Source organism: Lycorma delicatula, chromosome 11, assembly GCF_047948215.1.
Source record: "Lycorma delicatula isolate Av1 chromosome 11, ASM4794821v1, whole genome shotgun sequence".
Lineage (NCBI taxonomy): Eukaryota > Metazoa > Arthropoda > Insecta > Hemiptera > Fulgoridae > Lycorma > Lycorma delicatula.
The window spans coordinates 10,928,820-10,955,827 of record NC_134465.1 but is presented as its reverse complement, the minus strand read 5'-3'; the positions used below and the strand labels follow the sequence as shown (position 1 = coordinate 10,955,827).

General features: G+C 31.6%; 1 protein-coding gene across 12 annotated transcripts in view; it reads right to left on the bottom strand.

Annotated features, from left to right (window-relative positions):
• Positions 1-245: 245 nt before the first annotated feature.
• The window catches only part of LOC142332346 (xylosyl- and glucuronyltransferase LARGE2s-like), a 41,064-nt gene continuing 14,301 nt past the window's right edge, over positions 246-27,008 (bottom strand). For 5 of the 12 annotated variants that reach the window (XM_075378749.1, XM_075378740.1, XM_075378746.1 and 2 more), the window contains 5 exons: positions 22,858-22,978; positions 22,212-22,257; positions 16,338-16,462; positions 11,844-11,999; positions 246-453 (listed from right to left, as the gene is read on the bottom strand). In XM_075378749.1, the coding sequence (XP_075234864.1) occupies positions 337-453; positions 11,844-11,999; positions 16,338-16,439 (375 nt within the window). In that variant the 5' untranslated portion in view covers positions 16,440-16,462; positions 22,212-22,257; positions 22,858-22,978 and the 3' untranslated portion in view covers positions 246-336. Of the gene's footprint in view, positions 454-11,843; positions 12,000-16,337; positions 16,463-16,881; positions 17,345-22,211; positions 22,258-22,857; positions 22,979-24,749; positions 24,981-27,008 lie in introns of those variants that run through there. The other 7 variants (XM_075378739.1, XM_075378743.1, XM_075378745.1 and 4 more) reach the window with 4 other exon arrangements.

The following is a 27,008-nucleotide window of genomic DNA, read 5'->3' as shown; positions in this document are numbered from 1 at the left end:
TGCAAGTATGATTATTTTTTTATTAATTTATCAATACTCTTTCAGTCAATAAGATTAATATCTTATCTTATGTGATTAATTTGGTTAAAGCCATTAATATGTATTTTTCTTGTCTAATTTTTTTTCTAAAATAAAAATTAAAATGTTAGTATTATTTTTAAAAAAACAAACATAATTTTTGTAAATGTTATAATAATACCAGAAAATTCTACAAAAATTAATTTAAGTTAATAAATAAAAACAGATTTTTAGAAAACACTTTATTAAAAATGTTATGAGATTACATTTATTTGGATAATTTATTTTATCTGATGTATTTTCATTATGTAATTAATTTTACTTATAATGAGCTTGAAGAGAATAAGGAACCGACTCCTTGTTTATCAAATTGTCTTCAGTTTCCAGCAAGGTAATTTTTTCACTTAACAGCTCATCATTCTTACTAATAACCAACTGCAAAATAATAAAAATAAAAGGTGATTTAACAAAAAAATTAATTTAAAGACACATCAAATTATCAGTTACCATATTTGTTCACAGATTACAACTTAAATGACCCAACTGAACATTAACAAACAATAATATGGTTTTGGTCCTTATAATATGTGAAATGCAATATTTGACTTGTATTTTTTAGTATTTATTCTATGCAACACATTTACTTTAACTTAATTGTCCATTGTAAAATTTTAAAGTTACATTTTTAATTTAACCTTAGAGGTATTAATTTTTAGGCCTTGATCTAAAACTTAATAATATTGGGGTGAATAATTAAACTTGAAAAATAATTCATGTACTTCTGTTTAATTCACTTATTTAATTCATACATAATGATTGACTGTTCACAAAAGAAAAACAGAAATAGCTGTTTTATCTGAAAAAAAAATTAACTTGCACTCACTTTACCACAAACTATTGTATGACTATTAACAATATATTCATAATAAATATATTCATTATTTTTTAATACGACGGTGAATCAAATATAAAGCAGAATTTTTGTTTTATAATTGGATAATAAAAATATACGCACAATATTATTTTTCTACATAATTTCCTCTTTTGAAAACACATTTTTCCCAGCACAAAGGTAACATTTGAGTCCACTATCATAAAATGAAGGAGAGCATTATGTCAACTAATTGCTCACAAACACTTCAACAGCACCATTCTCTTCAAATTTCTGTCCTCCAAGTGCTACTTTTAGTGGTCCAAACAAATGATAATCGCTGGACGATAAGTCCAGACTGTATGGAGAATGCTCCAATGTAGTCCATATAAATAAAGATGCAATTTTTTCTTGACCTCTGTAGCGTTTCTTCCCACTATACAATGAGCTGCAGAACACTTTACATAATACACATATACTACACCAAGAACACTACATAAATTACAACATATACACTTACACAATTACACAACAACAACCTATACTTATATTTCTTACATCTACACTCGGTGGTATTGCGACATATTACGAAACGCAACCGTAACCCAAGGTGGGAACAAATCGTGCCGATGGGTGAATGGCTCTATGTAGTGAGTCTCGAACGATGTCCTCTGGGCACCAGGGCGAACCTAGTTGTATTTAGCTCTAGCGTACTGGAACGCATGCGCTCTGCTGGAGTGGTCCATTTTTCGCCGGTACTCGTGGGACCAAAATTTCAGTTCCAATAACAAACACAATGATGGTTGGTGGTCCATCTGAAAAAACCACCAAATCTAGTCTTGTGAAGAGACCTCGGTCAGCTTTGTCTGATGAGGATAAAAGTCCTACCAAAGAGAACCGCAAATTATTAGAATTGAATTCTAAAAATTAGATTATTATTATTATTATTATTATTAGATTTGTTGTTCTAAGAAATAGTCAGGAAGGTGGCTCCCTTCAAAAGGTTTCACCTTTCTTAATAAACAAAACCATAACAGGTGCAAGTGGCTCCCCGAAGAATATCAGGAAATTACGTGACGGATCGATTGTGATTGAAACATTCAATGATGAACAGAATCGATCTATCTTACATCTCCGTAATATGGGTGGTATAAATATAAGTGCAGAAAGCCACAAAACATTAAATACGAGCCTGGGTGTAATTTTTTGTCGAGACCTCTTAGATATAGATATCTCTGAAATAGTTGATGAGCTTTGCCACCAAGATGTTGTTGAAGTGAAACGTATAATGAAACGACAGAACGGAACAGAAGAACTGACACCGTCTCTTATACTAACATTCAATCTCCCTGTTCCACCAGAGAAGATTAAAGTGGGTTACCTCTCGGTTCGGGTACGACCATTCATACCCAACCCACGGCAATGTTTCAGATGTCAAGGTTTTGGTCACACTACAACATCTTGCATGAAAACTGAGATCTGTGCTCGATGTGCTAAAGGTCACAATGACACTAACTGCGAAGAAAGTGAAAAATGTGCAAACTGGAGTGGTCCACATACTCCCGAGATTGCCCAACTCCCGAGCCCGGTTGGGCTCCCGAGATTGCCCAACTTTTAAAGAAGAAAAGGCAATTCTCAAAATCTGTACGGAGCAAAAACTATCTTTCCCGGCTGCACGCAGAGAATATAAAAAGATAAACAATTCTTCACGGAACCTGGTTAAACCAGATGTATCTTTTGCCACCGTTACATCTAAACAAATTCCTACAAATGTTAATAATCAGCAGTGCAGATCCTGCAATGAGCTTAAAAAACTTGTTCAGATGCTTTCTGAACAAGTAGCTTCACTTACAGCCACTATCTCAGAGCTGACAAAAATGAATAAAAAGTCCTCCATCGCAGTTAGTGAATCCAACAGTGTGATACATACAAAAGTCCCTGTTCCCAAAGTCGTACCGGCACGAGTAGCGACTATCACAGCTGGCAGTAAGCCACCTAATAAGGTCCCCGTAAAGGGAACCCACATAACCACCCCCTCTGGGTTGTAAACTGCAGCATCCCATTCAAATAAATCTCCTCCACTATCACCTCATATACTTGAGGATATGGTTGAAGAACCACCCGACCCTAGGGCATCAGAGTTCTTTAAAATAAAAACCAGATCACGTACAGCTAATTTTTATATAATTTCCAAAATTTAATTATTTAATTTTTTTTATTTATTTTTTTTACGCTTATGAACATTATTCTGTGGAATGTTAGAGGTATTCGGTCCCGCATTGAAGATATTAGAGTACTGGCGCATGCACATGATCCACTAATCATGTGTTTTCAAGAAACTCACCTTCTACAACATGACCCAATTACACTCAGAGGATAATTCTGTGAGAGATACGATTGCCTAATAGACAGTAGGGAGAGTGATGGATTGGCTATCTTCATGAAGAATGGGGTGTCGGCTACAAGAATTCAACTAACCACTGTCATTCCTGCTATTGCAGTAAAGCTCTCTATCCCCTTCAAATTGCATATCTGTATCTCTCACTGAACACTGTGTTCAGTGCTCTAGATGTCTCAAGTCTCCTCACGCAAATACCATCTCCATTGTTAATAGTAGGAGATTTCAATGCCCATCATATTTCCTGGGGCTCAATCTTCTGCTCCACTTGAGGAAATACGATAAACAGAGTGAGACAAGACTTGGACCTTTGTCTACTGAATAATGGATCACACACATTCATGTCCTTATCATCTGGTACTGTATCTAACATTGATCTCTCCATATGCTCACCGAATTTACTCCCTCATTTTAATTGGTCTGTTTGTGATGACTTTCACGGTAGTGATCACAGACCAATTATTATTGGTTTCGATGTAGACTGCGAGATTAAAAGAAGGCCACGAGATGGATTGTTGAAATGGCGGATTGGAATGGATACCATAAAGCATTCCAATCGCAGTATGACGATGATGCGAACATCCTTGACCAATATTCCTCTTTTACGTCCATGATACTTGAGAATGCCAACAGATGTATTCCACAAACATCGGGTAATCCTAGACGTCCTTTCGTTCCATGGTGGAACGATGATTGCAAATATGCTATTAGGAATCGACGGCAGGCACTACGCAAATTTAATCATAGGCCTACAGCTGAACATCTAAATTTATACCGTAGGGCTAGAGCAGTGTGCCGTCGGGTATTCTTGAATTCTAAGAGGAATTCATGGACGAAATACGTGAGCACTATCTCACGCACTACTCCCACGTCTACTGTGTGGAAAAAAATTCGTGCAATTTTCGGATCACCGAAACAATCTATTCTCGAACTTATTGATGAAGGAGAACTCCTTTCATCACCTTCAGCAGTGGCAAATAGTCTAGCAAAATCTTTCCGCTCGGTGTCTCTCACCTCATCATATAATAACGATTTTCAAAGGTACAAGATACAGATAGAAGTATTATCGTTAAACATTGGTGATTTGGTTGGTGAATTAAACACCCCATTCGTATTTAAGGAATTGTTACATGCACTTAAAAACTCACAGGACACTTCCCCTGGACCGGACAACATTCGCCTTTCCATGCTTTCACACCTTCCTAATTCGGCACTACAACAACTTTTGAATATTTTCAACGGTTTATTCTCCAAACAAGTCTTCCCACCCGGCTGGTCAGAAGCATTTATTATACCAGTACTAAAACCTGATAAAGACCAAACCAATCCCTCAAGCTACCGCCCTATTTCATTAACAAGCATTTTGTGTAAAATAATGGAGAGAATGGTAAACTGCAGGCTTACATGGTACTTGGAGAAACATGGCTTTCTATCTCCAGAATAGTTTGGTTTCCGACAAGGACGATCTTCCATTGACCATCTAGTGTCACTACAAACAGCCATACAAAACGCTTTCCTCAATCGCCAGCATCTCGTTGCTATCTTCTTCGATATAAAAAAGGCATATGACACGGCCTGGCGATGTGGTATTCTTAACACTCTCAAAGAATGGGGAATCAAGGGCAATATGCTTGCTTTTATCCGGGGATTCTTAAATCACCGAACGGCTCATGTTCGTGTTGACGATTCGCTCTCAGGTAGTGTCATCTTGGAGAATGGAGTGCCTCAAGGTAGTGTATTAAGTGCCACCTTATTTTCTGCAGCCATAAACAGTATTACCCAAATGTGTGCAGGCTCCTATCTCATGTTCTCTATTTGCTGATGATTTTGCTATTTACATTGCAAGCCGTTCAACACCCACAGCAGAGAGACTACTGCAGAACATTATATCTCACCTTGAAGCTTGATCCAGGATTACTGGTTTCACTTTTTCATCCGAAAAAACAAAATGTGTAGTCTTTTCTCGGTTACGAAACCCTTCTATGCCACAAGTTTTCCTGAATGGAGAGATTATTACTATCTCTACTTACGTCAAGTTTTTAGGTTTATATTTTGATAGCCGTCTTACTTGGGTCAAACATATAAAAGAATTAAAAACAAAATGTTCCAAACTTCTAGATATGATGCGAGTCCTTACTAACACCAACTGGGGAGCCGATAGGTCATGTATGATACGTTTTTACTATTCCTTTGTTCGCTCCCATTTAGATTATGGTTGTGTCACCTACTCTTCAGCTCGTCAAACCGTGCTTAAAATGCTGGATAGTGTACATCGTGCTTTCCTTCGGCTTGCCACAGGCGCGTTTAGATCAAGTCCTGTCGCAAGGTTACTTGTAGACTGTGATGAACCATCACTTTGGGAAAGACGAGACCAGCTTTTATTATCTTATTTTGCTCGTCTCAGAGGACAGCCAAATCACCCGGTTCTTGACTCAAGTGTTTAGAAATCCTAATCTAGGAAAGGATGAGGACCATCCACGTCGTACTGCACCTGTAGGTGACCGTACCCGGCATCTGCTGCAGCATATAAATGTTGACACACCGTCATTCTTTCCTACGTATCCTTGCTCATATCCTCCGTGGAGAATAAACCTTATAAATTTTACTTTTGACCTTATGACATACAATAAACAATCAACACTACCTATTATCTTCCAGCAAATCTTTCAGTGTATTCTCTCCAAGATGAAACCAGATGCGGTTGTATACACTGATGGATCGAAACAAAATGATACCGTAGGTTGTGCATTTGTTGTCAATGAAAGAACTTATATGTTTGGTCTACCCGGTATTACGAGTGTGTTTACCGCTGAACTATACGCTATAAATAAGGCTCTAAACATCATTAACCCTAAATATAGAAAAATTCTTATTTGCAGTGACTCGTGTAGTGCTCTTTCCAAGCCTTAAAAAACTTTTATTCCAAACATCCTATCGTCATTGAAATTTACAACTCAATCTCTGAGTTGAATAATCGTAACACAGAAGTATGTTTTTGCTTTGTCCCTAGCCATGCCCTACATGGCTAGGGACAAAGGTAATGAACATGCATGTTCCAGGTAATGAACATGCAGATTCCGCTGCCAAAGATGCATGCAATCAACCTCCTTTAACCACCCGAGTTGCTACTTCTGATTTTACTAATTATGTAAAACAATCTTTAAGATCAAGGTGGCAAGGTGACTGGATGGCTACTGTAGATAATAAACTATGGAAGATTAAAGATTCTGTGTTGCCATGTGACTCCTCATATTCAAAATTTCGGCGTGAAGAAGTAGTCCTCTGTCGGTTGCGGATAGGACACACGAGTACCTGATGACAAGAGGATAAGCACCCCTATCCGCATGATGCAACTGCCGCATGACTGTGCGCCACATACTCGTGGACTGCATATGTTATGCGGCGTTGCGTTGTAAATTTATTATTTTAGTGCTTTTGTTACCCGAGAATGGGCCTTTACACCCATCTCGGACTTTGTTAAATTGTTTCTGCTTTTCTTTTTTGTTTTTTTTTATTATTAGTTTGATTGTTTTAAGTTTTACTTTTACCTACTAGTTTTAATTATTTTTATTTATTTTTTTTTTTTTCATTAAAAAAAATCTGGGCGATGATAACGTGAAGACGTTTTTCACCCTCAAAAAAAAAAAATTAATACTAGTATTGGCTCATATACGAAAAGATGCAGTAGAAAAATCACTAACTTCAGGCAGAAATCACCGACATTTTAAACAAACAGTAATATAATCCATTTTTAGAAAGTAAATATTAATACAATAATAAAAGCGTGTTTAAATACTAAAAGAAAGAGTTTCGACACTTATTTCGAGTTCCAAAACTCTCCTCGATACCCTATCCTGTATCTTTCAATTGAACTCTCGATAATCCGAACTTTTCGTTATCTGAACAGACACGAATTTTTATTAGTTCGGATCATCTACGGGCTTTTGTATACTGCACAGTCAAAAAATTACTGGGAAGCCTGTTGCTCAAGTTGAATTTTTTTCAATTTGAGTTTTCAAATTGAGATGTTCCACTTTCACTAATGTTACATTTCTCTGTGCTTTGAACTACATGACTGCCATGAATCCACGATGAAGAGACATAATTCTTCTGTAGTAACGAGAAGTGTTTTTAAAGTACGATCTGTCTTAAATTTACCACTTATATATGTGATGTAAACAGACGGTGCTTGCATACCTCAATTACTTTAAACAATAGCCAGATATTAGCAACAATTTATTATTTTTGTTATTAGTTTTATATATATATATAATGAGTACTACAATTCAGATCCTGCCAAGTATTAAGTATGAGGTATAATATGATTTTTGACGGCAAAAAACAATTCTGCAGCAGAAATTCACAGGCAAATTTATGGCATATAAGGATAATGGATGGCATATCAGTCTTTTTTGCTTGATATGAAAATAATGGAGATTATTTTTTTGAGCCAAATGGTGACAAGTAACAAGATTTGGGTCTCTCACACAACTACAAAATTCAAACAGCGTTTTATGAAATGATGACAAAAATCTCCATAAAAACAGAAATTCAAAACAACCACTTCAAGACAAAAATCATGTAGGAATCAACTTCTGGGATAAGATAGGGGTTTTGTTGGTTGGTTTTTTTGCCAAGAGAAGAGACTATAAATGCTTCATTTTGTATTGATACTAAAAATACTCCAGCTTGAATGTAAAACAGAAGGAGACATGCTCAATATTGCTTCATGACAATGCTCATCCACATGTTGCCAAGGAAACTCAAGTCTGAATGAACAATTTGGTTGGAATCAATTGGAACCACCCAGCTTATCCTGACTCGACACTGAGTGATTGTCACTTGTTTCTCTATCTCAAGTGATCCCTTGCTGGTCAAAGTTGCTGATAAGAAAAATGCTCTACAATAGAGGTTATTTTCACTGGCACCACCATTCTTTGAAAACGCAATGAAAAAACTGATTACAAGATATAAAATGTGCCTTAATAATGGTGAAGATTATGCAGAAAACTGGAAAAGGTATGTTTTCCATGTAATAATAAAACTATCCTCTTTGAAGTTTTTAGTATTTTTTAATAACAAAACTTTCCAGATATCAGACGTAACTAAATAATTTTAAATAAAATGTATGTACTTATTATTTTAAGTAGCTGTAGGTGTGAAACCCATTTAAAGTTATCAATGATGAAGATACTAAAATTGTATCTAAAATATTGTACTAAAATTGTATTGTAACGTGTAAAAAAATTCAAAACCTGACCAAAATTTAAACCCAAAATCTTCCATGAAATATTTCAAGAAACTTTTATCAATTTTTATCAAGAAACTTTAAAAATAAATAAAAACCCAAAAAGGGGCAAGTTTTGTCCTTTTTGTGTGATGTGTGTGGTTAATTGAAACCCAACCACCAAAGAACACTATCTAGAGTCTAGAGTCTCATATCTAGAATCTAGTATTCAAATCTGTATAAAAGTAACTGTAGAGTTACTTTTATAGAGTAAGGTTCAAATTAACTACCCTAAAAAGTAAAAAGTGATGTTTTCAGTTCTGTAAATTTTGACTTTTTTAAATCAACACTTCATTAAGGGAAAATAGTTTTGCTTGATGTTCTTAGGAAACTAATTTATAAACAGTTGGCAAAAAAGTGACTTTCATCCACCCCTCTCTCTCTCATACACACACACACACACACACACACACACACACACACACACACACACACACACACACACACACACACACACACACACACACACACACACACACACACACACACACACACACACACACACACACACACACACACACACACACACACACACACACACACACACACACACACACACACACACACACACATCATACATGTATATTTAATTAAAAACATAGATACCACTAAGATTCTAAGGTTTAATTTAGATCATAAATTATGATAGCAAGCAAAGTTTATATAATAATAAACATTAAAAATGTTGCAATTATTATAGAAAAGAAAAAAATCAAGATTTGAAATCATAGAATTCCACTATAAAAGCTCCTAGTTGAAGATGACTTTGCAAGATGCATGGAAAAGAGTAACAAATAGTATATTTATAAGAAAATGAGGTTTAGAAAGTAAAAATGATAACAGCCCAATAACTGACAAAAAGGTTATCAAACACTGTGTGCAATATAATGATTTTGAATCATAAGCAATCAGAAAGCTGAAGAGAAGTAGAATGATACTTATGAAATTTTATGTGAAAAATAATGGACAAATCAACAAAGTAATGAAAGATTAATGAGAGGAATAGGGGAAGATCAGAATTAGGTTAAGGTGATAAGATGAAGTGGTTAAGGTAATAAGGGGAAAACATGGTGCTTCACATTCTACAAAAAATGTTCTGTGAAAACTCGTAGAAGAAAAATTGGAAGGAAGGAGAGGAAGAAGAAGGATTTTGGATGCTTACAAATAGTAAGAAGAAAAGAGACTCAAGATTGCAAACAATGAAATATATGAAGTTGAAACTTGTCAAAAGAGAGATTTACCACTAAAAATATGAAAAAAGGTAATAGCTCCATTATAGATGAAATTACTAAAATAATATGATATAAAAATAATAAAAATTTAATTTTGGAGGTTTCTTATTGCAGATGAGGATAAATCATTCAATGAACAAAGAAATAACTCATTAGATACTATACTAAAAGATTGATTAAAACATGAAATAAAAGTGAAATGAAAATTTTAAATATTCTAAAACAAAAGAATAATCAGAAAAATCAAAATAATAATATAACTGAGGAAAAATTTTACCATAAAAAATTATTGCAATATTACACAATCTAGAGATAAAAGGTAACTCCTATGAAGTTAATGATTAATGTGAGAAAATTCACTCTAAAAATCATAAGTACAGTTTCCAGCCACTAGTCAGGTTTAATTATAAAAAAGCTTCTATCTTTTCCTGTACAGCTAACATCACTGTTCCACAATCTCTTTTCTTCAGTCTTTTTCCTTCTTTTGTATAAACGCTTCCATTTCCTTCAACCAGTTTTCTTCCTGACACTTCAATCACTATAACAGAAATAGGTCTATATTTTCTGGTTTTGATTACCATCTCATACCATCTACATAATTCTCATAACATATTCCAATTTCTGTCCATATATTCAGAAATTTTTGTTCTATATTATCCATATCAGCAGTTTATCTTCAAAAAAAAAAAATGCTCTCATTATTCTCATTTCAATCTTTTCTATCAACTTCTTCAGTGCATGTCATGTCAATTTCCTTCAAAGTACTCCTCCCCTACTCACACACTTTACCCAGCAGTGTTTCCAGTTCACGAAGCAGTCCTAAATAGCTTCATTTGAAACAGCCTTTAAGGTCCTTTGACGTGCTTTCTTGGGGGTAAAGATCCTTTGCCAATCCATTGTGATGATTGAACTTTCGTCTCTATGTCGTAGCCATAAACCCAACTTTCGTCTCCCGTTATGATCCTTTGCATGAATGTTTCATCGTCATTGACTTGTTCAAGAAGTTGCCGACAAATGTCCACTCGATGTTCTTTCTGTTGTGTGGTCTTCAAACAAGGAACAAACTTTGCTGCAACTCTATGCATGTTAAATTTTTCAGTCGGAATGTCATGGCATGATCCAGTTAAGATGCTAATCTCTTGTGCAAGTTTTCTGACAGTCAATCGGCGATTTGCACACACCAGATCATTGATTTTCTGAACGTAGGTGTCATGTTGAAGTCAAAGGCCTTCCTGGTCAAGAGTCATCTTCAGTTGACTGATGACCACTTTAAATTGTGAAAACCATACCTAACATTGCGTACGACGCAGAGCATTATCTCCATAAACCTGTTTCAAAAGTTGAAATGTTTCTGTGAAAGTTTTCCCCAGTTTCATGCAAAACTTTATGTTGTACTGTCACTTCTGAAAATTACACAAAATCGCTACAAACACTTAGAAACTAAATAACAATAACATAAAAACTACATGAGATAACAATCCAAGAACAAGTGGTTACAGAGGAAGTTAGGCGGAACACAATGCTGCCAACTGTACGTCACTAAATTTCTCTGTCAGCACCAAATTAAAAATGTTCAGTTATTTTCCGAACAGACCTCGTAAATTGTCCATCATAACAATAAATAGCATAGGTGAGGGTTCTAGCCAAGCTGCCTTTTTTCTATCTTTACAAAACCAACAATTCTCTTAATTCTCTTTTACCTTTTCTAAAATCTCACTCTCTAATCCCTTTCTTTTTAATGCCTTCCATGCTTTTCTTTTGTCCAAGCTATCATGTCATATGCCTTTTCAGTATCCAGAAAGCCATCAGCAAATCCTTCCCGTATTCATAGCCCCTTTCTAATTCTATCATTATTAATATAAGGTCACCCAGTCACTCTATCAGAAACCAATATTGTTTCTTCTGAGTCTTCCTTCCACTCCTACCAGAATCCATCTCTCCATCATCATTTCAAACAATTTTATATACTAATTGAATGGTCAATTATTAAATAATAATTTTTAAAAAAATAAATAAATTTTATAAATGAAAACTTACCTTCTTTGTAGTTTCAAGATCCAGTAACTGGATTGATTTTTTCAGATATGTATAAAGATCAAACATAGGCAAAAAGTCAATATCAGTTAAGAACATGTATGGTGTATTTACCTGTTGCAATGAAACATTTCTTAAAAAATTAATTGGATAAAAACTCTGAAAAAAATACAGGAGAATAAATAATTAAGAATTTGCTTAAATATTTTGTTACTGCAATTTATTTTAAGAAGCAATATACTATATCATAATCTTGACAAAACACATGCGTGCGTATGTTGTTTTAGAATATTTGTGTTATGGAGAAAAAGGTTTTCCATAGAGTACCCCCCAAAAAAAAAATGTTCTGAATCATCCAAAATCATAGGTTTTATAAATTAATCAACCATTTTCAAGATAATTCTAATTTTTTGTGATCTCAAGATTACAAAGTACTTCTCATGATCATGTCTAAAAACTACTGGGAAGGTTTTACACCAAGAATGAAATCTGAAAAATCAAGATCATTACTCATGTTTGGAACTGATGTTAAAAATATACTGTTTCCTATTGGCAGGCAAACAACAAGTTCACTAAATATAACCCAATTTTTCAATGACTCTTTCTGTATTATTTCACACATTCATGATATGAATTTAATCCATTAAACTAAATAACCTTATTCACAAATGTAAACAAAAAAGAGAGATCATACAAATTTGTATAATCTTTCCTTGCAGAATCCCAGTAGGTTTGTACAACCAACACATTCTACATGTGGCCATTGAGAACTTAGTATATTTTCAGTTGCAAAACTATGGTATTATATTTTACTGATACTTCAAGCAATAATAACAAATTTCTGAAGTAATCAAGTCAGAAAATATTTTTATTCTTAAACAAATAATAAAATTAAAATAGCATTAGAAATGTAATGATTTCTTAACAGAATGTACTATTAGAAAATTGTTTAATAAAACTACGATTTTAATTTGTATAAGATGGAAATCCTGGATATGAGTAATACAAATATAAAAATGGAATATAAAAATTAAAAATGGAAATATGGAATAATTACTAATTTGTGGAAAAAATATTGACAGAAGTTTAGTAAAAAGAGTGATGATTGTAAATGCACATTTCAAATAAATCAATCAAAAAATAATTACAAAAATAGAAATGGTACAATTTGAAGACTGAGAAAAGAATAACAAAAAAAGAAGAATAACACAAATCTATTATGTATCTTAAAATAATTGTAATGCACTTCAAAAGAAATTAGTGCAGAAAATTGAAAAGTAAACATACTTTTTTAATGCAATGTTAAAATTATGTGAAAAAAATTATTTACAATTTATAAAAATGCAATAAAATCTTTAAAAATAAAAAAATTCACAAAAAATTTAACTACAGAAACTAAAAATGAATGGAGTAGAATGAACTACATATACTTAACAAAAGTAAAGAGCAATGAACATGAATCTGCTCTACTTCATCATTCAAAACAATTGAAATGGATACCTCCCTGTCATGTGGGTTTTAGATGTGGCATAAATGAGTTAATTATTCCAATCCACATTCATGTTTTTAATGTTTCAAACAAATTTACACAATTTTTCTGAATAAATAACAAGTATAATATTTTTTTTTTTTGTCGTCATTTGACTGGTTTGATGCAGCTCTCCAAGATTCCCTATCTAGTGCTAGTCGTTTCATTTCAGTATACCCTCTACATCCTACATCACTAACAATTTGTTTTACATATTCCAAACGTGGCCTGCCTACACAATTTTTCCCTTCTACCTGTCCTTCCAATATTAAAGCGACTATTCCAGGATGCCTTAGTATGTGGCCTATAAGTCTGTCTCTTCTTTTAACTATATTTTTCCAAATGCTTCTTTCTTCATCTATTTGCCGCAATACCTCTTCATTTGTCACTTTATCCACCCATCCGATTTTTAACATTCTCCTATAGCACCACATTTCAAAAGCTTCTAACCTTTTCTTCTCAGATACTCCGATCGTCCAAGTTTCACTTCCATATAAAGCGACACTCCAAACATATACTTTCAAAAATCTTTTCCTGACATTTAAATTAATTTTTGATGTAAACAAATTATATTTCTTACTGAAGGCTCGTTTCGCTTGTGCTATTCGGCATTTTATATCGCTCCTGCTTCGTCCATCTTTAGTAATTCTACTTCCCAAATAACAAAATTCTTCTACCTCCATAATCTTTTCTCCTCCTATTTTCACATTCAGTGGTCCATCTTTGTTATTTCTACTACATTTCATTACTTTTGATTTGTTCTTCTTTATTTTCATGCGATAGTTCTTGCGTAGGACTTCATCCATGCCGTTCATTGTTTCTTCTAAATCCTTTTTACTCTCGGCTAGAATTACTATATCATCAGCAAATCGTAGCATCTTTATCTTTTCACCTTGTACTGTTACTCTGAATCTAAATTGTTCTTTAACATCATTAACTGCCAGTTCCATGTAAAGATTAAAAAGTAACGGAGATAGGGAACATCCTTGTCGGACTCCCTTTCTTATTACGGCTTCTTTCTTATGTTCTTCAATTGTTACTGTTGTTGTTTGGTTCCTGTACATGTTAGCAATTGTTCTTCTATCTCTGTATTTGAACCCTAATTTTTTTAAAATGCTGAACATTTTATTCCAGTCTACGTTATCGAATGCCTTTTCTAGGTCTATAAACGCCAAGTATGTTGGTTTGTTTTTCTTTAATCTTCCTTCTACTATTAATCTGAGGCCTAAAATTGCTTCCCTTGTCCCTATACTTTTCCTGAAACCAAATTGGTCTTCTCCTAACACTTCTTCCACTCTCCTCTCAATTCTTCTGTATAGAATTCTAGTTAAGATTTTTCATGCATGACTAATTAAACTAATTGTTCTGTATTCTTCACATTTATCTGCCCCTGCTTTCTTTGGTATCATGACTATAACACTTTTTTTGAAGTCTGATGGAAATTCCCCTTTTTCATAAATATTACACACCAGTTTGTATAATCTATCAATCGCTTCCTCACCTGCACTGCGCAATAATTCTACAGGTATTCCGTCTATTCCAGGAGCCTTTCTGCCATTTAAATCTTTTAATGCTCTCTTAAATTCAGATCTCAGTATTGTTTCTCCCATTTCATCCTCCTCAATTCCCTCTTCTTCCTCTATAACACCATTTTCTAATTCATTTCCTCCGTATAACTCTTCAATATATGCCACTCATCTATCGACTTTACCTTTCGTATTATATATTGGTGTACCATCTTTATTTAATACATTCAACTTTCCTGTATGCTCCGTCTATTTTACCAATGTTCATTTTACTTTCTTCATCACTAGCATTCTTATATTTTCTACGTTCATTCATCAGCTGCAATATATCGTCTGAAACCCAAGGTTTTCTACCAGTTCTCTTTATTCCGCCTAAGTTTGCTTCTGCTGATTTAAGAATTTCCTTTTTAACATTCTCCCATTCTTCTTCTACATTTTCTACCTTATCTTTTTTACTCAGACCTCTTGCGATGTCCTCCTCAAAAATCTTCGTTACCTCCTCTTCCTCAAGCTTCTCTAAATTCCACCAATTCATCTAACACAATTTTTTTAAACCCCAATCTACATTTCATTATCACCAAATTATGGTCGCTATCAATGTCTGCTCTAGAGTAAGTTTTGCAGTCAACGAGTTGATTTCTAAATCTTTGCTTAACCATGATATAATCTATCTGATACCTTGCAGTATCGCCTGGCTTTTTCCAAGTGTATATTCTTCTATTATGATTTTTAAATTGGGTGTTGGCAATTACTAAATTATACTTCGTGCAAAACTCTTATAAGTCGGTCCTCTCTTTCATTCCTTTTGCCCAGCCCGTATTCACCCACTATATTTCCTTCCTTGCCTCTTCCAATGCTTGCATTCCAATCTCCAACTATTATTAAATTTTCATTTCCTTTTACGTGTTTAATTGCTTCATCAATCTCTTCGTATACACACTCTACCTCATCATAATCATGGGCGCTTGTAGGCATATAGACTTACAATCGTAGTCGGTTTAGGTTTTGATTTTATCCTTATTACAATGATTCTATCGCTATGCATTTTGAAATACTCTACTCTCTTCCCTATCTTCTTGTTCATTATGAAAGCTACTCCTGCCTGCCCATTATTTAAAGCTGAGTTAATTATTCTAAAATCACCTGAGCAAAAGTCGCCTTCCTCTTCCCACCGAACCTCACTAATTCCTACTACATCCACATTTATCCTATCCATTTCCCTTTTTAGATTTTCTAGCCTACCAACCTTTTTTAAACTTCTAACATTCCACGCTCCGACTCGTAGAATGTTATTTTTTAATTTTCTGGTGACCCCTTCCTTAGTAGTATAAGTTAGTAGTATAATATTACAAATACAAAAATTTGAATAAGTAATATGGCATCAATTTATAGTTAGAGTTAATAAATAAATACTAATTAAATTACGATAGACGAAAAACTTACACCTTCTTTATAAAGTACATGGTAACCAATATTACTCCAACCTTTTAATGCTTCAGAATTTAATGCATAACTAAGAAACTGTTGTGCTTCAGCATCAGACATATATAAAGTTAAACTGATAGGACCTGCAAAAAATTTAAAAAAAAGTTAATTTACTAATATCAAACCGAAAAAAAATCACATCAAAATTGTTGTATTATTCCTTGTGTAGGAGAGACTCTACAACATTTCAGAAACATCCCTTCTAAATAACATTAAACAAGTTGTTAAATCATGCCAACAAAATGTAAAACAAACTAACCTAACCTAACCTGAGAAAACAATAAACTGTAATCAGTTAGCCATCAGTAATCAGTGTAACATAGTGTAGCAGCCATCAGTGTAATCAGTTAAGCCATCCCTCCAATGTTTTACGCTAATGCCCAAAACAGAAGAGGGATGGCTGAAATATTGTGCACAGTTGTTCATAATTCATAAATAAAATGAGAGGCAAATGAAACAAATATGGTATAAAATTTATATTTTATTTGTTACAAAAACTTACATTTATTTTTCCAGTCACACTTTCATCAGTCGCTTAACTCAAAATCAAGAACAATTTAATTATGGGAATCATAAATTTTAGAATTGTCTTGCTTTGTGTTACACTTGAAAATTTAATGATTTTTGACACGAAATTGATAAATCTTTGTAAAATTAAGTTTTTAAGAACTGTCAGTATACAAATCGGATTGAACATTACTAAGTTCCCGATCAACTTCACTTATTTGAAATACACTGCTCATTTTGTGTTTTATAGCAATTCACTAATAAATATTGCCAGAAAAAAAAACACTAAGATGAAATAAATATAATATTACGACCCAAATGTCACAAACAACTAAAACCAATGATAAACACATAATATTCTCGTCTCGGCTAAGTACTATGTAACAGACCAATAAATTCAGTACTATAAAAAAAACTAAATAAATAAAATAAAGCATTCTTTTTCACTTTGAATTAAGTATGAGATCACAGCCAGCTCAAAACAATAACAAACTAACGATATTTACATATTATGCAACAAACACGATTAAAACTTCTCTAAAAATAAAAACACAAACAGTCATTAGGTTCAAAATAATAATTTTTTTTACCATCTGAATATTAATTGCAATATCACATGCGACTAAATAATAACAAACGTAGCCTGTATTAAGCAGACTGTCATGTCTACCATGACAACCAAATATGTGATCAATGCAACTTCATTTTAACATTGATGAAATTTCATCAAATTATCTTTCTCGCATGAAATGAGATTGACAAAAAATCACCAGTTAGTCTGTTAGAAGTTAGCAGATGTGCTTAAGGTTCATACACTACAATTCACATCCGACTAACAGTCCATGTTACAGTATAATTAGTATAAACATGAATAATGATCAATCGTTTATTATTTTCTTTGTCATTTATATTTTTGCTTACCTAATTTTAAAAGTACAAAATGATTATATTTAATGGCTGGTTTATAATTTACAAAATATATAACCTAATAAAAAAAATTAACATTCTATTTACCAAATCACATGGAATTTGGTATAATATGAATATAATCAATCTAGCACAAAGCAAAGAATATTTTATGCTCTCTTCATTTAATAACTGTCACGGAAAACTAAAAGAAAATAAAATATCTAAAACACACTGACAACTTTTATAACCTACAATGTCAGCTTGACTATACACAATCTTTATGTTTTTCTAAATTTTATTTATTTTTTTATTTTTTGGCAACATGCCTCTATTTCTTTGTTCCTAAGACATGTGGTTAATTGAACCCCAACCACCAAAGTACACTGGTATCCACTGTCTAGTATGAATATTCAAATCCTAGTAAAAGTAACAAACTGTTACTGGAATTTGAAAAAAGATGACCCCAAAATTTGATTATGGGTAATACCACCAGACATTTTAGACAGTTGGGGATGAATTGCACTGACTGCTGTAGATTTTCTGAGACCCATACTAAACAATTATGGTGCTTCACAACTCCACAAACATGAGATATTGCTTCATAAGAAAATAGAATGCGCTGCAGGTAATTTTTATCAGCAGAAATGAAGTCTAACATGTCATTAGAAACAGAACTCTTTGTGGGTTATCATTGGATTTAATTTCATGGAGTAGCTGTAGCAAGAAGTTTCAATCACAAAAAACATTGTGATCCGTGCTTTTAAGAATATTTAGTTGACAACTAACATTACAAACTAATACTACATTTTGGACTTTGATAGAAAGAAAGTCAAATTTTTTCTGTGTTTTGGCACTTGTTTTAGGCCTACCTACTGAGTGTCCTTTCTAATCACTTCCCACTCCAAAAATTGTTCGTACATTTTATGTATGCTTTTATCACTTGGATAATTTCTACACTAGATTGGCATGTAACTTCTTTGAAACAGTTACTAATGTTGTTTCTGCAAACTAATACACACTGTGCTTTCAATTTGGTGAATCCATGGTACTAAAACCCAACCTCATAACAGCTTGATGTGAGCAACAATCTAATGCAGCTGCTACCTGATGGAGAATGTATATACTAAAATGTTATTGTTCTCACTTCAAAATTACACATAAAACACTATTTAGTGCTGCAAAATAAAAGCTATATTTGTTAAATATAAATATATTTATTCTTGAAACCCTGGAGTTTTTTTTCAGACACCCAGTGTAAAATGTAGCTACTTAATCCTGTTTACTGATGAATTTTTTCCCATCATAAACTACTTTTAAAATGAATATCATGGAAGAGATATTCATGGGGCAATATTAATATATAGTCTGTCATTATCACTTCAGGCATAAAAACATTTTAGTTATATATATCTGTTACTAAAAAAATAAAAACAGTAACCTATATTCATTACACAAGCCATTTATCTGGCAAGGTCCATTCCATGTAATACCATAGATAAGCCTTTAACATAATCATGCTATGTTTCCTTTTAAGCACACTATATTTGAAAAGCATTACATCTTAACAGTTCATAATTAATGGTCATTTTTTTATACTTTTATTCTTGAATCTGACAATAACTAACAGAGTTTTAATTATATCTATAAACGACCATATTTTACAAAGTATCAGACTTGAATAACACACCAGTATGTCTTAATAATTCTGACATACTCATTAATAAATTTAATTTGTTTTGATAAGTGATCATTACTTTTATTTATTATTATTTCCAACAATACAACCAGGTTAATGAATTAGGTACACAGTACAACCCCGCTTAACCGGACCCCATTCAACCAGACTTCTGGATTATCCGGACCAATATCAGAAAAGGCATTTTTTAATTTTTTAAATAAAATATGTACTGTAATACAGTATTAAGTAAATTATTATTTTTTTTAATAAATTAAATAAAGAAACACAGTAGTAGGCCAAATGTATAATGTATCCATTTTTTTATTGGCAGTTAGTTTGTATCACAGTTTTTACATACTGCAGTACTTATTATATTACATACAGTACATAAATATTCGGTACCACAAACATTTACTTTTTCTGAGAATAGAGTTGTTGTGCAATATTTTTGTATAGTAGTTATAATGACTCATGCGCTAAAAATGTTTGTTTACAGTCATAACCATCCTGCCATCACTTTATCACTCATTCTAAGAATAGGGTGACGTAATGTTAACGACCGGATGTATAGGCCTATACAATCTGTTGTGCTTTATTTTAGTTAACTTTTATTCATAAAAGCAGTAGAGTACCAGTAATCATTGAATGTTGTAATCATAAAGTGTAGTTTGCTATAGTAGTGATCGTAACTGAAATGTTGTGTTCTACGCAGTGTAATTTTGTGGAGTGGCAACTAAAAGAAAGAGGGTAGTTATTTCTATGGAAGAAAAACTAAATACGCTAGTTTGATAAATAAGGGGGAATCTGTAAAAAAAAAAATTTCTGTTGAACTAGGTGTAGGAAACCAAACTGTTTCAAACTAGAAAAAACACAAAAAAGAGATTGAAGATTTCTGTTCAGAAATGGTGGCTAAAGATAGTTTAGGTAACAGGGCGACTATCAGAATGGCAGGAAATAATCAGCTAGATGAAGCTTTATTTATGTGGTTTATCCAAGAGAGGGAACATGGGATTCTTATGTCAGGTGTCATTTTACAATCTAATGCTTTAATTTTAAATGTCAAATTAGGTGGTGATCCGTCATTCATAACAAGTTCAGGTTGGTTAGATAGGTGGAAGGCTCACCATGGAATACAGTAGCTCAGTGTATCAGGGGAGAGTTTAACAGAGGATCATGCTGCTAGCGAAAATTATATAATGACATTTTCAAATTTATAAAAGAAGAGAATTCATCACCTCAGATTTTCAATGCTAATGAGATGGGATTATTTTTTTAAATGCAACCTAAAAAAAATCTAGTTTCAAAATTGGATTCTGCTGCTAAGGAGCATAAAGTTTGTAAGCAAAAGGTGACAATTCTTTTATGCAGTAACTAATGCGTCAGGCAAGCTGAAGTTACAACCTCTTGTCATAGAAAAATCGCCTAAACCTTGAGCATTGAAGAATACTGGTAATTTGAATGCGCTTCCATCTATATACAGGTCACAAAAATCAGCATGGATGTCTTGCGAAATATTTAAAGAATGGTTTTCTTCATTCTTTGTTCCTAAAGTGAGAAGAAGAAGAGCTACCACAAAAATCTGTTGTATTTATCAACAATACTAAATGTCATCCAGATGTAGATAACTTGAGAGATGGTGACATCTTTGTAAGATTTTTACCCACACAAACGACAGCACTCATCCACCCTTAGACCAAGGTATAATAGAACCCTTCAAACGACATTACGGCATTACAGAAAAAAATTACTTATAAAACTTATTGAAAGAAATAGTGAGAAAGCTGGAGTAAATTTTTTAGAGTTACTTAAACAAATTAATATTCAAATAGTAATTTATGAGTGTGCTTCAGCATGGAACGAAATTAACGCTTCTACTTTGAAAAAGTGTTGGAACAAAATCTGGCAAGAAATGAAATCTAAATCCAACACAGAGATGACTGCTCAAATAAACAACAGTTCCTTAAAGCAACTTATTCATAATTTAAAAGATTTATGTACTGTCGAAGATGAAGACATATTGAATGGATAGACTACGAAAATAATGTAGATCACCAACATCTAAGCGATGATGATATCATGTTAGCATGTTCTTCAAATCCACATCCCGATACTGAAAACACAGAAGTCAGTTCAGATGATGAATTTCTCAAGGAAGAAACGCAAGTGATCTCTCACGGAGAAACTATAGAAATGCTTGGAAAGCTGGTGTATTTTAAAAATCAAAATGAAACTTCTGCCCATCAACTGCTTACCCTAAAGTATTTACAAGATCGAACAGCAAAAAACCGAGCATCATTAAAGCAAAAAAACATAAAGGATTTTTTTAAAAGTAAATAAACACTGACGTAGCTGTAATTAAAGTTTGAATTTGTATTTCACAAATTCCACCCCAATCACTATAAATTATTTTTTAATATGTACAAAGTTGATTTTAAGTTTCAACATCTAACATTACTACTGCAGTGATTTCAGTAAGCTGTAATGTATGTATATTATACATTTCCGGATTATCTGGACTTTTGTTCATCCAGACAATGTCCAGTCCCATCTAGTCCTGTTAAACAGGGTTATACTCTATTTACACTGACTGGAACTTGTTCCTAAAATATCAGACACAAATTATGTGAAGCGCAAGACAAGTTTAAAAATGAGGTATTTAAAAAAATTCTTTGTATCTATAGTTTAAGCAAAATGTAAAGTTTTAAAATGAAAAAAAGAGTTGAGGATTTTTCTCTTACCTTACTTAATTCACGTTCCTTTAAAGTAGTTCTAGTATTATTACATCTGTAACACAAATAAATATTTAAATGAATAAAGGTGGAGTTGAGTAAAATTTTAACCGAAATACAAACTAAACTTAAAGAAGAGTTACTTATAATTTTCTAAAAGGATTACTTACTGTGATAGAAGAACACCAGGAAAAGAAATCTCCAATGCAAAATAAGTAAAAAGACATAAGATAGTTTATCTTCACTGCTTTTCAACTACAAATTCTAACAATTAAATAATGAGACAGATATCAAGGAATAGAATAATGAGACAATATATTATTATACAGTTGTTAGAATTGTGATAGTCAATGAGAATTATTTGTTCCAATTTTTCTTTCTGCTAAACAGAATGCTAGATTCCTTATAAAATTCTGTGCATTTAAAAAGATGCCATTTTTCTAAAATTAATCACATAGTAAAACATCAAAATAAAAATATTAATAAGTTTTTTTAAGAACAGATAATGAATTCTTATTTTAATTTTTAATTCATATTATGAAACTTATATTTTCTTCACAGCATAGAAAGAAAAAAATAATCTAAATTATACTTCACTATTCTTAATCAATAAAAATAAATAAATAAAGTTAATAATATATATAACAATACTTACCCAAAAAGCTCTCTTCGTAATAAATTTCTGTCATATTCTAAAAATGTAAGATATAAATTTCTAAAGAATTCAACATGTTTGTTTTTAACTTTCAATTTTTTGGTGAGTTCCAATGTGTAACCTAAAAATAAGAAAAAAAATTATAATTAATTGATAATCAATAAAAGAAATAAATTTTGAACAGAAAAATTATGAACTATTATAATAACGGGCATTTCAAAAAGGATGCAACCACTTTGTTAGACGATGTGAATTTATTACAAAAATATTAACTTTAATAAAATACTTACACAACAATATTCAAATTACCTTTAATAACTTTACAATAGATGTTCAAAATGATTTATACTAATTTATTCAAATGTTATAAAAACATTAAGCGTTTTATGACAAAGAAAATGACACCTTATTTATTCAACCCCATTCATAAATAACAAAATTAAGAAAAATTCTTAAAGTGTGTCACTCTAGATTAAAATATCAGTTTTCATTTCTTCCTGAACAAAATTAAATAAATCAACATGATCTCAATTTAGTCTCAATTTTATTAACGTTATAAGCTAGCAAATACAAATACTTATTAAACTAATGTTTTTATAAAAATATGTATTTAGTTTTAAGACAACACTTTTTATAAAAGACCATATGTTATAAGGTGTTACTATCATTAGTTTACTAACAATGACAATTAATAAAACCTACACAATTAATTTCACTATACTGAAAAAAATTCACCGATTCCTGTTCAAACTAATGCTTTAAACTAATCTTCATTAAAATGAAATTTATTACATTTAAATCTGTCCCAGTCTAGTGGTTATGATGCATGAAAAGTATCTGAGGTCTAAAAATTACCAATTAAAGTTGCTGTTTCTGAGCAGGAAATAACTAAATTTCAATGGGCATGGTATGGTGATATGTAACAGAACATTTGATTCAGGAAAAATAACAAATGTAGTCTATAATAAACGCAGCAAATAATATTGGAGTTAATACGTACCATAATCAGACAGATTATGGATATTATTACCTTTAATGTTTGATTTAATTACTTTTAATGTTTGATATTATTACCTTTATTTGATATTATTACCTTTTTAATATCAAATATAATTAAATTATATAAAAAAAGAAGAAAAACAATAAATTCATTTCTGAGAGAAACATTCAATTCAAAACAAAGTTAATAAAATATTACTGAAAGATGTATATGAAGTTAAAAGTATATGTATGTACAAATACATACAGACAGAAGATCAGAAGTTGCAGAACTTTAGTCAAACAATTAGTAAAATCGCAAAGGATGAACAAAGTAAAGGAGATATCAAAAGCAAACTAGTACAACTATAGAAATTTTTTATGTATAATAGAAACGTTCTTTTTTTTTTAAGAATTAATAATTCTTAAAAATATTTTATGTTGCAGTGAAAACAAAACAAAACACATGTAAGCGAGGAAAAATAAAAATTTGAAGCTTTTGAAATGTATCTGAGAGGAATATTGAAAATTATCTACACTGATAGAATATGAAATTATTACATTTTAAAATGAACTAGAAATAAGAATAGTTTATGGTAAAACTTTTAAAAATAATTACAAAGTTAGTGAACCATATATTATAAGTTCCATAATTAGTTAATATAGTTTTGGAAAGAAATTCATACAGTTAAAACTGTAAATTATTAAGACTAATATTGAAAAATATAGAATAGATAACTGAAAATGTAGAATGTCAGATGTATACTGATGGTAAGAGATTGAGACATGAGAGAAATTTATGGATATGAGCATCAAACCAGTTCAAAATAAATAAAAAAATATGAAATATATGTATATGCTATAGAAAGGGATTTTCATCCTATATATATATAAAATGAAAATTTGCACATTACCGTAAGATCAGTTACTTCAGTATAACATAATTCACTGTGTCACTTAATTGTACATTTCATTGGCAAGGTAAATCAATAACTAAATAAGGATGCTGTTTAATAATTGCATTGAATATATCTTGATCGGCAAGACTAGTTGTATAATGGGTCATTAAATCTTTTTCTGCAATAAGACACCAACCTAATTCACATAATTTATTTAAATCAAGTAAAATTACACCAGTATTGTACCTAAAACAAACATAAAATTTCAGTAAAAGATAATTTAACAAAAAAGAAGAGATTTATCAAAAGATGAAGTAAGTTCAGATATTACAGGGACAGTTCAGTTCAGATCTTTTAAAGGTGGTAGAATGTTGCTAAATAGAAGAGAACAATAACAAACAGAATCATATAAATTTATTTTGGGGAAAAAATTAACTGAGAGCAAATGAAATCTGTATATGTGTTGATTTTTTCCAAAGAAAGGTTTTCACTAAAAAAAACTACAGTATAAATTAATTCATTTAAAAAATAAAATATGTCTAATTTTAAATAAACTACAAAATATATTTTTCCTAAAGAGAACATAAATATTTTTTTATCTTTACATGAGGTATTAAAATATTACAGAGCAAATAACAACCAATTACATAAAATTGTGGATATATTCAGTGTTTCTTAAGTTTTCAAAAATAGTGATTTATATACAAATTTTATAAGGTAATGAAGTTAGGATTTACTTTAATAAAACTGATTTCTGGATTACTTTTGTTTCTTTTTTTTAACTAATACAAGAAATACTACAGAATAAGTTTTTTTTTTCCAGTCCAGCAAAAATTGACATAATGAAGAACAAGCAATACATAATCTTAATATAATATCTTCCTGTTAGAATTTAATGAAGCTCCTTCTAAGTCCTGGTAGCAATCACTTGCATCCTGGGCAGAATAAATCTTATATATTCATCTCAGATACCTCCGTTTAAGTTTCTCAGTTTCATATCACATGAACTGAAAAATACTTATAAACAACGGTGACCGAAATATCATTCTCAATAATAAATTATTTTACTGGCTATCTGTCAAATGAAAACCTGAATATTTCAACCTAATTAAATAAATAGCTTTAAAAATTGCACTTCCATAAAATAATAACAAGATTTATATTTTCTTTTTCTTTATTTCCCCTAAGCAAGAAAAAAATATCAAAAACAATAATGAGGATCATTGAGAAAGAAAAGAACATTTTTAAGTAACTCTTAACATGGGTGACCTCCCACCAAAAACTCCAGCTGTTAGCTCCCATAACTTAGCTCAATTTCAGCTGAGTTTTGTGATTATAAATAAATTATTAATGTTGTTTTTCTAATTTATAAAAGTAGGAAAAATTAAAAACCAACAAAATATGAAATCTGAGTTTGTAAATGCAAGAAAAAAATTAGCCTTTAAAGTCTATAATCAAATAAGATTAGTCTATTATCAAATAGGCACAGAGTCAAGTTTTTAAATAAATAGCCTGAGATAAAAAACTGCATTATGTGCAATAAAGAATGATCAACTGTTTATGATAAAGATTCTGCCAACCACCTGTTTAACTGATAAACTACAGCAAAAAAAAAATATATATATTCTGACTATTGATGCATTCCATAGTTCATTTCCTCACATTTCAATACCTTTTCTACATTATGTAGGTGCACAGCTTGAATTCAAACAAAATCTGTGTTAAATAGGTTCATGAATTACTGTTTTAGGAAAAGGGAATGGAAGTAGCACTAATAAATCTTGATTAATATAAGCAAGAAAGTGAGAAATATTTTGCTAGATGATTACTATTAATGAAACCTCCATTATACAATTAATTCCAGTAAACACAAATCAATTTAGTCCCATTATTTAGGAACGTCTACAAAATCAAGTAAACTATAATCATTCGGAAGCATCTTCTAAGACTGCCATTTGGAAGTGATTATGAAATCAAAATGTTGTCACAAAGTGTGTCTAGCAGTTTTTATTTTATATAATGAAGGAAGAAGAAAAACTAGAAATATGATATATTTAATTTAAATGGTGACCATCTAGGAAATTTAAAAAAAAAATTGTTTAAATGCCAAAGAAATATTTTTCAAATCATATTTTAAATTTGTTATAATTAAAAATTAGTTACTTTCTGAATGACTTGCATGTATTACTTTCCTGGCATCATAGCTACAGAACTATGCTGTAAGGAAAGAACTACACTGTAAGAAGGAGTCTCTGGGTCAGAGACTCCAAAAAA